Consider the following 13,160-nt stretch of genomic DNA (forward strand, 5'->3'; position numbering starts at 1 on the left):
TTATGACTTAGTTTGACATGGAATGGAATGTTAGGTTTACTGATCAGTGATTGTTAAATATAATCTTCCTTATTTGTATCAACAAGATACCACTTAATAAACACACACACAGAAAGTCTTGAATAACATAAAATGTGGTGTGTGAATATCTGATCCACTCCTAGATCTCATCCAATGTTGCAAGAAAATAAATGTGTGCTGTCAGAAAGAAATATAATGAAAAAAGTGTGAATTCTAAGACTTCAACTGGTTGGTTTTTAACAGAAATTTCATCTGGGTACTGGCTCTATCATGCCAGGAAATTGCAGTTAAACCCCTTTCCTATGGACAACAAAAAGTCAGCCAATGCTCTGCAAAAGTTTACTCTTAAATTTAATTTGACCACACAACTTTTAAAGATACACCATACATGCTATATCTAAAAGTTAGCAAGAGTTTTTCAAGACACAATATATGCTACATTTAAAAGTTAATATTTTTAGCCCTGACTGCATATGGAATTTTACGGCTGCATACAATATGACACAAGCTACTGACAACTGAATGTGTGTTTGTAAGAGTACTTGTGGTTCTGAGTCAGGCAGAAGGCAGGACACAAGCTATTAACAACAAAATGAAGACTACCTGCAGTTCCAAGTCAGGCAGAAGGCAGGACATAAGCTATTGAGAACTGAATTTGTGTTTGTAAGACTACCTGTGGTTCAGAGTCTGGCAGAAGGCAGGGCACAATGCTGGCCTCCTCATTTGGTAGTGGGTATGTCAGGTCAAATTCCTCAGTCAGCCTCAGCAGCCAGGGATGTAGCTTTTCATCATAGTCTTTCCATACTATTTTCATGTCCTTCAACAATAACTTTCCATCCTGCACAGAGAAACCAAAAGTTGAAGTAAAGTGTTTCTTCAATAATACTTAGCTGTTCACAATACATTATGAGTAACTTGTAACATCCAATAACTTGTAAATCCAGCCCTTCTAAGCTTCCTTTAGTAACCGAAGTACTAAAATATTGCTTGCCCAGGTGGAAATCAAACAAACATGCCCTCATGTACGGAGGGACTGGTGCCAAATCCCATCAAACTTTTAGTTACTACTGTAGTGGATCTGTGTGCTCTTTCAGAGTGGGGAGGAGGGTGTGATGAGGTAAGATAAAATGTGAGTTACCTCACATTTGGCCCTGTCTCTGGTCTCTTAATATATGTGAAACACTTTTGAATCTTGTGTGATATACAATTAGATTAGCACATGGTTTGTACCAGAATGTGGTTTGGAGAAAATATATTTGCTCTCATGAATTCAGCAGAAGGTGATTAAGCTGCATCACTACAAAGCTTATGAATGACCAGGAAGGTAACCTGTATTACTGATGATATAGTATGGGCCAGGTTAAACCACTTGTCCTTTGGGATGAAGGATATCTGAGGTAAAGAACAGAATATCATCTCTGACCTCTATCCCTCAGCTTGGACAATGTCACTCATACAGCAGTTGAACTCAATTGCTATGCTAGTGGCAACTAATATAATTTCAGGTATAAACTTCATGAGTCAATATGCACAATAAATTCATTGTCTTGGGTTTGTTCCTTATAAACAGAGTAGACAACCTAACATTATCCAGGATGACTGAGTCTGAACTGAAATATCATCACTTCCCTCTTGAGTTGTACAAACAAGCAAGACTTCCCTGTTCTGATATGACGGGTCCAAAGAAGATAGAGGTTTTAAGACCAAGGACTTTTTCCATATGATTGGGAAGCCTGGTTCTGGTGATGAAAGCAGATGTCATCATGAGTGAAACTGAACCAAATAGGAAAAGAACTGAAGATAGTCTGGATAAACTGACAAGGCATGCATCTCACTGATCACAAGCTAATGCCAAAGAACAAATCAACACCACTTCCAACTACCTTCTCTCCAGTCAACCTGGACATGTTTGCAAATTTTTTCAGTGACAAAGTACAAACCATTACAGATAAGCTTGACACCACAATTTCAATTGACTCGTCATCACCATACTGTTGGGATACAGAATTTGAGCAGCAACCATTAGCAGCATTTGAACCTGTCTCTATGGATTTCGTACGTACAATCGTGATGAAGAGTGCACCAAAGTCATGTGAACTTGATCCAATTCCAACATCACTGCTGCTTGAGTGCTAAGATCCTGTATTGCCTTCACTAACTGATGTTATTAATACCTCTCTCTCATCTGGGGAATTCCCATCATTTTTCAAAACTGCCATTGTAAAGCCTCTGCTGAAGAAACCAACACTAGACCATAACGATTTAAAGAACTATTGCCCAGTTTCTAATCTCAAATTCATTTAAAAAATCTTAGAAAAGGTTGTTCTATCCCAGCTTGTATCTCATCTAAATTCAAACAGTCTTTTTAGCAATGTACAATCTGCATATTGCCCTTGCCACAGTACTGAAACTACTCTTCTAAAAGTAGTTAATGACATTCTCTCTGCATTGGATAGCAGAAAGATTACAGTCCTCACCCTCCTTGATTTGTCTGCAACATTTGACACAACAGACCATGATATATTACTTCACCATCTCCAGCATGTATTTGGCATTCATGATACAGCCTTACTGTGGCTCAAGTCCTACTTGGTCAACAGGACACAAATTGTATCTGCAAATGGAATACACTACAATCCAGTTGATCTATGTTGTGGTAGTTCCACAGGGGTCTGTTCTTTTCATTTTGTACACTCAGTCGCTCTCAAGTGTCATAGATCATCATCCAGTGTCTCATCAATTGTACGCTGATGACATATATACAAATCTAACCACCATACTGAAACTGATGCTACCATCCAAGGTGCAGAGAGGTGCATTTTTGATGTGAAATCATGGATGACTTGTAACAAGCTGCAGATGAATGATGATAAAACTGAGGCCATTCTGATCACAACACAAAGACTTTCTCATTCACATCCTTTACCTAAAACAATAAATATCAGCAATGTCAACATTAAATTCACACAATTAGTACAAAACCAAGGTGTTACTCTGGACAGTACCCTCACATTGCACCAACATGTCATGAACATATGCAAGGCTGCATATCTTGAGCTGCAATGAATCAGCTCAATTCGCAAATATCTTTCAGTTGATGCCACTAAAACACTTGTGTGTTCATTAGTACTTTCAAGACTGGACTATTGTAACTCAATTCTGTCTGGTTCATCTCAATATCTACTCCAGAAACTTCAAAAAGTTCAAAACACAGCTGCTCGGATCATACTTAGAGTACCACGATCAGAGCACACCTCCCCGCTGCTCTGTACCCTACACTGGCTATCCATTCGATCCAGAATCAAACACAAAATTTGTTCTCTGTGCTAAGTTTCACTGTCGGATTCTAGTCCAACATACCTATCTGACCTCACCCATGTGTACACACCAGCAAGATACTTACACTCCTCTTCTGACAATCGTATACTCATTATTCCAAGTATGAAAACAAAGTCATATGGACGGCGTTCTTTTGCATACCAGGGCCCAGCAACGTGGAATGAATTGCCCACTGAACTTAGACACAACGACACAGTGATCACATTCAAGAGGGCTCTCAAAACTCACTTATTTCGACAGCAAGAACAAACTTAAAGACCTAATAATGTTTCCTACCTGAAATATTCTCAGCATGTTTTTTGTTTTATTTTTTTAATGTTTTTCTAATTTCATGTTGTTTGTTTTTGTATTAATATTATTATGTTTCTTATCTTATAGGTGTTGTCTAAAGTTGTAAAGTACTTAGAGCTTCTAAAGATTAGGTGCTATACAAAGTCCTCGTTATTATTATTATTATTATTATCCTTTATGCAATAGCATGAAAGCAGGTTTTGTTTAAGAGGTGAATCAAGTACACTCTATACATTGATTAAAAAATGTGCTTTATTGAAACACATCAGTGTCCATCGAAGATTCCAGTCTTTGGTCAAGACAAGTCAAAGTTCACAAGAAGGTCAGAGGTATTTATGTCCTATATCCTCCCTTCCTCAATATCTAAATATGTCTGAGATTGTGGGATGGTAGCCCTTGCTAATGATGGAAACTAATCAACTCTCCACTCCCCATCCACACATGGAATTCTGTTCTGAGAACTGTTTCTTTCTGAGGTTATGCTTGATATCTAAATCCATTACACCAGTATATATCAGTTTTTACTCATAAAATCTGTCCCTGAACTGAAAAAAAATTGAGACATTTTCTATTCATGTACTGAAAAACTGTAAAATGTGTTTTAAGTCTTGAATGTTAACTGTCTCAACATCAAAGTATGTCAGAAGCTGCCCTTGTCCCACATCTCTGCCAACTTAGATCAATGATTGACAGCAACAGCACAGCACTAGAAGAAGATAGGGATTATCTCTTTGAATGATCCAGCTGGTGGTGTAATGGTTAATACACAAGGTATATATCTACCTCCCTAGTCAATTAAAATAGACAACTTACACTTAGAGTTGGAGTTCACAAGGCTATCAAATTACTGAAACATAATATTAGAATGCTGCTGCAGCTTAACAAATGAGGGAACTTTGAGGTCAGTTTTATCATGTTTTTGCTGTCAAAAGCAAAGCCGTAGGTCATCAAAGTGATAAGTGCTGGTTCCAGTGCTGTTGTATTTAACTAATTGCTGGTGCACAAGACAATAACAATTAAAGCACCCATCTTTCTGCTTCATAGATGTTAATCAAAGCTTTATTTCTTCTTGTTGAAAACAAATTAATAACCACATGTTTCTTTGCTGAGGGACCAACTTGGTTTGAATTTGACACTTTATAATTACGTATCCTTAAGTCGTGCGATCTTAAAAGCCATGGTAAAGCTGAAAGCTTTCACTCAAAACAAGCCACTAAAATTAAATATTCTATGCAGTGCACGTAAACAACTTAACTGTTTATTTTAAAAGTGGACTCTCAACCAAAGCTGTTAATTGTATGTGGATTAAGCTGGTGACCAACAGTGACGATAGTGCAACAGGATTCTGCTACTGTTGTGTTGATTTGTGATACTGTCCAATGCAGCTCCGATAAAGGCCAGATGCTCATTCATTTTCTTTCTCCAAAATATTGCTTAGAACATAATTTTCCTTATTTTATACAAATGATAAACCATGCAATGTTGAGACTGACTGCTTTGCATTTGTACCAGTAAAATGTGCCTTTGTACAGATTTTGTTATGTCCTTGTGCAAGCAGCTGCACAACCATAGCAGAAAACTCTGTTGCCAGGTGTGCAAATTAATTATCTCATGGTTCAAATGAAAGACCTGAATTCAAAATTGTTTGAGCTTACCGGAAAAAGACAAGATTTACCTGGGAATCTCAGCAGCTGAATTCAAGAGATCAAAGAGCAATGATTTTTACCATCTGAAGGAGCAATTATTCGCTTCTTTCAAGACTTTGTGAAGCAGGATTGGTGAAAATGTATGCAATGAACCCTTTCCAGTTCAGGGAAAGGACATCTAGGCTTTGGATCTGGGACTGGACAGAAGGTGGTGGTCCATCCCAATGGGTGCAGATTCAACCAAATACTAAGGGGAGAAAAAGACATTCAGTACAAATCATCTATTTTCAACAAGGCATTAGATTTGCTGGAACATCAGTCTGCCTTAATGTGGCTGAGTTGGATAAAAAAATCCAAAACCTTGTGGCATGCAATGACAATGACCATGCCTTCAAATGTAACTGATGACAGTTGATTTGTTGGACAGAATAATAATACTCTTTCCAGAAAGTGTCTAAATGTATTCACCATAGCCTTCATTTCCAGGAAATTAATGTGCAGCTAGACCCTGCTCACATTTAGGAAGGAGGGCTGGAGGTGTGTCCCTCAACCTGTTATCCTAGCATCTGAGCAGAGCTTGATTTATGGCAGTTGCTCCTGTATGGGATGCCAGCCATAAGCCTAATAAGATTCTCCCATCTAATGAAATGGGAACTCAAAATTTGATCATCTGCTCCAGTGGCGGGAAAGAAGAATCATCTGCAAAGGTCTCATCAACAAGTGCACCAAAATGAGACTACACAAACTGAAGACAATGAGATGATTTAAAAGCACATTCCTCAGAGAGACAGTACTTGTCTCCACCACGCCTAGTCTGAGAATGACAGGGAAAGAAGATGAGGTGAGATTGATCCTTGTTTCTGCTATGCCAAGTCTAGGACTACTTCTTTGGTGACCTGATGTGATCTAAAATAGCTTAGTGATAGTTTATCCAAGACAGTGAATGTGATGAGAAATTCATCTCTTCTACCAGGTTAAGATTAATGCATGTATCCATGGCTTCAGGTAAGTAAGTGTTAAGCTGCTCTGTTAGCACATATGCCATTCAAGATACCAACTCCCACATGTGTCAATGGAGTTCTTGATGAAATGATTGCTGATAATTGCCATGTAAATCAAGTCAATACAACATTTTAAAGCAGTTGTTCCATTTCCAGTCAATACACACAGAGGAAGGTTCAACAGTCCCAGGTATACAATGTCTCTACTGAAAGCTTGAACTACAGGATGAAAGGTCGGCATGTGCATCTTGTAGCAGACAAGGTTAAATTTGCTGGAGGTCACCAGTGCAAAAAGTAATGCCTGCCAACATATGGGTCCTCATTAGTGGTCTTTCAAAGCAAAACAGCATGTCAGCAACTCGACCACTATGGTGGCCTAGTGGTTAGAGCATCCGCCTCAAATGCATAAGGTCACGGGTTCAAACTCTGGCCGATTCATACTTAAGACTTACAAAAAAATGGAACTGGCAGCTGCCTTGCTAGGCGCTCAGCATTAAGAGGTTAGTGTTAGGACTGGTCAGCCTGGTGTCAGGATAATGTGACTGGGTGGGAAATCATGCTACATGTCTTCAGCATTATATCCCAGTGCTAGACATCACTAAAAATGTCCACACTGCAGACATCATAGCAATATGACTGAAAAATTGTTAAAGCTACATTAAAAATCCAAATCACACACACACAAATCACATACTGACTGGGGGGTTGTAAGTTGAAGGATGGCTGGTTTTTCTTGATGAGAGATCAATGGATGTGGGAATTCACATAGAGGCCACAGGTGGCTAGGAAAGAGGAGGCAGGCAGGTTGTATGGGATAGTAAACAAGGGCTGGGAGTCTGTCAGATTGGGGACACAGTTATCTCCAGCCATTCACCATTTGTTATCACCTATGGAAATAGGTTGAGACTGTACCAGAGGTGGTGTTGTAAACAGGCAGTGCTGATCCAAGGTACCATTGTAAAATCTGACCTGCCTGTGGCTACAGGTAGAAGTGTCCACAGAAGTGGTATTGGTGGCAAGATTGATGGAGTCCATGTCCTTGATCATGCATTTCATTACTCTTCAATTGGTAATGATGATCACCCCCACATTCTCAGGCCAATGTGAGCACACCTCACTAATGACTGAAACTGCATCCCATGCCACTAATATACAGAAATACTAGATCAATCTTGCAAAATTACAAACTCACCAGGGTCAACATCAACAAAAACACAACAAGTGCATGTAATGCTTCAACAATAGGATGACTACATATCGCTCCGTCCAACTGAGTTTGCATCGGTATAGTCAAATAAAATGTAGATGACTTTGCCTGCCACTGCTTAAATAATCAAGAACTGTTGGTGCAAGTCCATATGAGTCAAAATACAATAAATGATTAGGTGTCACTACATATGCAACCCAGTGGAGTCACTGCTGCTAACAATGCTGGAATCACTGCATGGAATGGAAATATACCACCAGTCTTTTGCAAGTGCATCACCTCTGATTTGGATAATTTTAATGCCACTGAGGTATGATTTCAATTGGCTGCATTAGATGAAAAAGATGTGTTTAGGTCAACCATACTGGGACAATTCCAGTTAATTTTTGTTTATATAAAGTTTTCATGCGACCCCACAATTGTTTTTTATTGGATTTTTATTCTCACAAGCAGGTTTTCACTATAAGGCTGACCTTAACATCATGGACTTGCATTCGACCGCCTGGGCCCTCTAACAATAGTGTCTTATCAGAAAGAATTGTAGCATAACATTTTTAACCAGCAGCCAGAACAGGCCATCTATATATATGCATGGCAATACATATCAATCATGGATTGCTTGATCAAGTCAAGGTGTTCTAATGAAAAGTAATAAATCAGGTACATGTACCCAAGCTGTGTTTGGGAAATTTACAAACCAGTGTCAATGTTTATATGAGGGTTCGTATACAACCATAGATTGTTATAAGCACGTGGTTTGATTATGTCTTGTTCAGCAAAATTGCATCAAAAGGTTCCTGATGACCATTTAACCACAAAGAAACTTCAGACACTCCTAGTTTTTCAAATACCACCTTACTATTCTTTATGTGATTATCTCACTCTGTAGTTTGTAACGCCATGAATATTCATTTTTTTGTGTGTGTGGTAGACCATGTTGGATAATTCTTTGCCATGTAAACTGTCCCACAGTACTGCTTAGTGGGTGTGCATCATTCTGTGGTATGTGCAAGAAATGACAGCACTGAAGCAGTTCCAGATTGCATAAACAATAACAAACATGATTCTGTAGACAGGGAAGGGGTTAGCAAAGGATATCCAAAATGTTAATGTTGACAACACAATAAAACCTGGATTATGTCCTGTATGCCAAATTGCATTGTTGGCATCATGCTTACAAAATAAGGTGACTCTGTATTTAGCTCCAAAATTAAGCTTGTGAACATTTCTGCAAAACCCAAATGTAGGACCATGGGGACCTGCACACAAAAACCTCAACAAGTCTCACTGAAGTTGTAGCTGATGCAAAAATCCAGAGTTGAAATTTGGGTTGGTGTTAATGACCACGGCTTCTACATCTGCAACATTAATCTAAGCCACACTGGCATGTTCTTGAGGGTGCCTAAATGTATCTGCATGATTTGATGTACCTTTTGATAAACATCATAGTTGGACCAGCAGATCTCGCATAATCATCACTGTATCTAGTGAGTCAGGAAATCATTGTGGCAATGTCAATACAGTCAAGAATTGCTTTGACTTCCTTTCCACTGATGAAATATCTTGCACTGTTGAACAATGCCATGATACTATTGTTGACAAATCCAACAAGGGCATCAGCACCATAATTGGCATGGTAGTGTTGTACAAGTTTTCCCTCAATTTTCAAGAAGGTCTCACAAGGAAGAAAAAATCTAGACATGTCTTGCACTTGTAATTTTATTTTTTGTTGATCAGAGACTTCAGCCAGGTATGAATAATACCAAAAATCTCTTTTGCTTTGATTCACCAACACAGCAACACCCATGTCAAATGCAAAATCTGATGTATCTTTGAACTGATTATTTTGTCTAATACCTTTGTAAAAAAGCACCACTTCCCATTATCATATTTACAATCAGTGAATCAGATATACATTGCAGCTTTGGAATCTAACAGTCATTGTTGAGCAGTTTCATTAATAACTTTGGCAACTGTGGCTGGCATGTTTCTGTTGATGTTAACATGGGTGAAAGTTGGGAAAAACCACAATACTGAAAAGTAGGCCAGGGGGTCAAAGGGGATCCCTAGGCCCCTTGTGAGTGCAAGGGAAAGAACTGGTGTGGAGTCAAGGTTGGCAAAGCCCCTTGGAAGCTAAAAAAGGAGCAATTTTGATGCTCTATTTTTGCTTGAAAATTGTAATTGAACAATCCAAAATTCTGATTCTTGAATATGATGCATACATCCATTGAATCATTAATATGTAAATTTCTCATTGTAACTTCTGAAGAAAAAAATGTGCTTCCTTTATCGTAACACAATTTTTCCACTATTATTCTGTAAAGGTGAAAAGTCTGGAGCTGAACACAAAATTCAAATAGAAATGTTTGATATATCATAAATCAGGATTTACTTTAAAAATAATAATGATATATATATATATATATATATATATATATATATATATATATATATATATATATATATATATATATATATATATATCCTAAAACCAAAACTGAATGTAACACACAAACATGACAATAGTTCTATGAAATATTTAGTTTGTTGCAAAATCCTCAGGTCTCTTCCAACCACAATTGCTTTTTCTAAATGGCTGATATTAAACAATTTCATTTTCATTCACTTAGTCAACGAATAATATTTTCTCAGTCTTAAATCTGTTAGCATGCACTGCTTTGTATGTTGACTGACTTTTATGTTTCAAAGTCATTTTCCTGTTCTCACCATGAAAGCTGTTCAGCATGTATACATTGTAATCATTTTCCTCCAGCAGTTGTTAGAAGTAAACTGTTACACTTTGAAGTTTCAACTCCGGAAAAAGGAGTGTGCTGTTCTTTTAGCCATTTATACATTTGTAATTGTACTGAATTGGAGAGAAGACAAAAATAAATACAGTTATCGTCAATGAATTTAGCATGGGTAAAATTCCAATCATCCTGATTGATGACTACCAAGCCACGATAATACAACAAATTATTTTTTTAAAAACTCTTTCTATGAAGCAAAGGAGGTGGTGGAGAATAGAGAAAACAATGGCAGAATCATATACATGGAGGCATTGAATCAGCTGAGGTGTCTCATTCAAATAATTCAGCGCCCCCATCCACTATCGTTCCTATGAGGCAAATGTAGGAATTGAATAGCAGTGGAATATAACAACTGACTCAGGTTTCCGTAGAGGGCACTAAATTATGAAACAAAGTATGAACTTCTTGATTCAGCAGAACACATCCAAGTTGCCTCTAGTGAACAGAATACTTCATGAAAACTTCTGTTTGCTTGCTCAACGGTAAATCAAATGTTTAAAATTTAGTATCCCTAAGCATCTATTTTTTTCCAATCTAAACGCTTTCCAACCACTTTAACCCCTACCCCCCCCCAAAAAAACATTCAATGAATTTGCATGATTTTGAAGATTGACCTGTGGGGACATTCTGAAGACAGAATTTCTGTCATATGACAGAGAACTTTCACCTGTGCAGGAAGAGTGAATTGGTCACCAGTAAGACAGAGACATTTATACCCCCATGCACTTGATCCAGCCAATTGTATTAACACTTGTTAATACAGACACCAGAACAATCACTTATCAGTCAAGTGTTGTGTTGAAATTACATGCATAACCTTTCAAAAATGTAATAACGGATAACAGCTCAACAGAATTCGTAGAAGAGATTAGTCAAGTACTGTGGCTGAAGTGAAGTATAATGGACCCTAGGGCAGGCAGTTTAAATGGTGCTGATGTGCTTATTACATGATGCAATAAAGTTACACAAATTGAGTTACTGATTGAGGAAACTCCCGAACATCACTCTGCTGATGAAGACCCAAGTATTTGTGAGTGAATGATGAAATGATGGAATCTGGAATCAATCGCTCTATACAAGGGGAGACCACTCTCAGTTGCAAATGTCACCACATGGTAGGCGCGTGTGTGTTTGCAAAAATGTTGAACATAGAGAAGGCTCCCCCTATATGTACTGTGCCATCCTTAGAATTAAGTTAGTGTTCTATCATCCTTAGAATTAAGTTTGATAAGATTGTATATTGTGCCATCCTTAGAATTAAGTTTGATAAGATTGTATATTGTGCCATCCTTAGAATTAAGTTAGATAAGATTGTATATTGTGCCGTCCTTAGAATTAAGATTGTATATACTGTAAATATGCTACTATATGTACTGTGCCATCCTTAGATCTAAGATTTACTGTAAATATTTCATGCCCTCTGAACCTGCTAGAATGTTGTTTGGCAATCTAGGGCTTCACATGGGAGTTGTGATATCCTTAGATCTACTGTAAATATTTCATGCCCTCTGAACCTGCTTGAATGTCATTTGGTAATATAGGGCTTCATATGGGTTTGTGTTGTGTAAATATTTTTTTATTTTAAACATATATTTATTATATGATGAACTTTGAAAATATAAATGCTATTGTTTCTGCAATTAAAAAATTAAAACATGATGGTATAAAAATATCTGATGAGCTAAATCCTGAAAAAATTATTTGTGATTTTGAATCATTACAAGAATGTAAATTCGAAGTTAGATATATACTACTAGTGGAGTAAAAATTCATTAAGCTCATTAAACAAGCTATGTTCCAATCCTTGATTGCAGTCAAGGAAACTGAAATTTATAAATTCATCTCGCTTTCATGCGTAATCGAGAAAATTAGATCAGAATTGTCTCATAAATACAAAACAAAAAAAAATTATGAACACACGTGTGAGACAATTAAGAAAGATTATGTCAGATCGTGAAAACGAAAGCTCTGTCAGTGATGAAAATGAAAGTTAATATTTATTGTCAAGGGATTCAGATTAATTTTTTATCTTGAGACTTTCATTATTTACCCAATCAAATTAATGAAAAATCAGTTAAAAAAATCTATTTCATTTGACTTTGTCAAGGATTATTATGTAATTATTTTCTTCTTCTATTTTTGATGAAATGATATTTTTTAAGCTGATCAAATTCAACACAAGAATGTGCATAATTCTGAATCTGATCTTTATCACACAAAATCATAATAATATGTTCTCGCTGTAGTTCATTTAATTGTTCCTGTGTCAACAAAAAATTTTCATTTCCGTATTCATCAAGTCTGCCCTGACTTGGGAAGGTGTCATTATTGTTTTGATGGCATTTTCAAGTACCTCTTTGTCATGTATAAAAACTCTCACATGTTGGTACAGTATATAATACCTGTTGATTAAATAATTAATTTGTAAAACACTCTTTATTATTAAAAATTGTTATGATCTTACATATAAATTTATACTGTACTCAGAATCCTTAAATCAAGCAAGTGTCCAGTCTGGTCAGTTAGTTTGAAATTTATTCTGAATAATAGCAGATTCTGACATTGTTGATAAACCGGATTGATCGGTTCTTGCACAATCAAATATCTGGAAGGGACTTGAGGCATAAAAGTATACAAAATATATCCTTGCTGAGCTTGATTCGATTTTTCAAGACCTGTTTGATAACTACCATTGATTACATCACATACAAGATTGACCGGGATTGTTCAAGTTATATTTACAATTGCTGGTGAAATATAACGACCTTCACAGTGCTGATTGTTATATCGTAAAATACCCATTGGTGGGGTTATTTTTTTCCATGACTTTACGATTTTAGGAAAA

The 13,160-nt window shown here is 36.9% G+C and overlaps 1 protein-coding gene across 1 annotated transcript in view; it reads right to left on the reverse strand.

Annotated features, from left to right (window-relative positions):
- Positions 1 to 13,160, reverse strand: part of LOC149782265 (uncharacterized) — a 231,580-nt gene that overhangs the window by 148,696 nt on the left and 69,724 nt on the right. Inside the window, exon 9 of the mRNA XM_089935106.1 lies at positions 695 to 859. Coding sequence (XP_089791232.1) covers positions 695 to 859 — 165 coding nt within the window. The remainder of the gene's footprint in view (positions 1 to 694; positions 860 to 13,160) is intronic.

The sequence above is a fragment of the Sinohyriopsis cumingii genome, chromosome 15, assembly GCF_028554795.1.
Source record: "Sinohyriopsis cumingii isolate HCF-2022 chromosome 15, ASM2855479v2, whole genome shotgun sequence".
In the NCBI taxonomy this organism is placed as follows: domain Eukaryota; kingdom Metazoa; phylum Mollusca; class Bivalvia; order Unionida; family Unionidae; genus Sinohyriopsis; species Sinohyriopsis cumingii.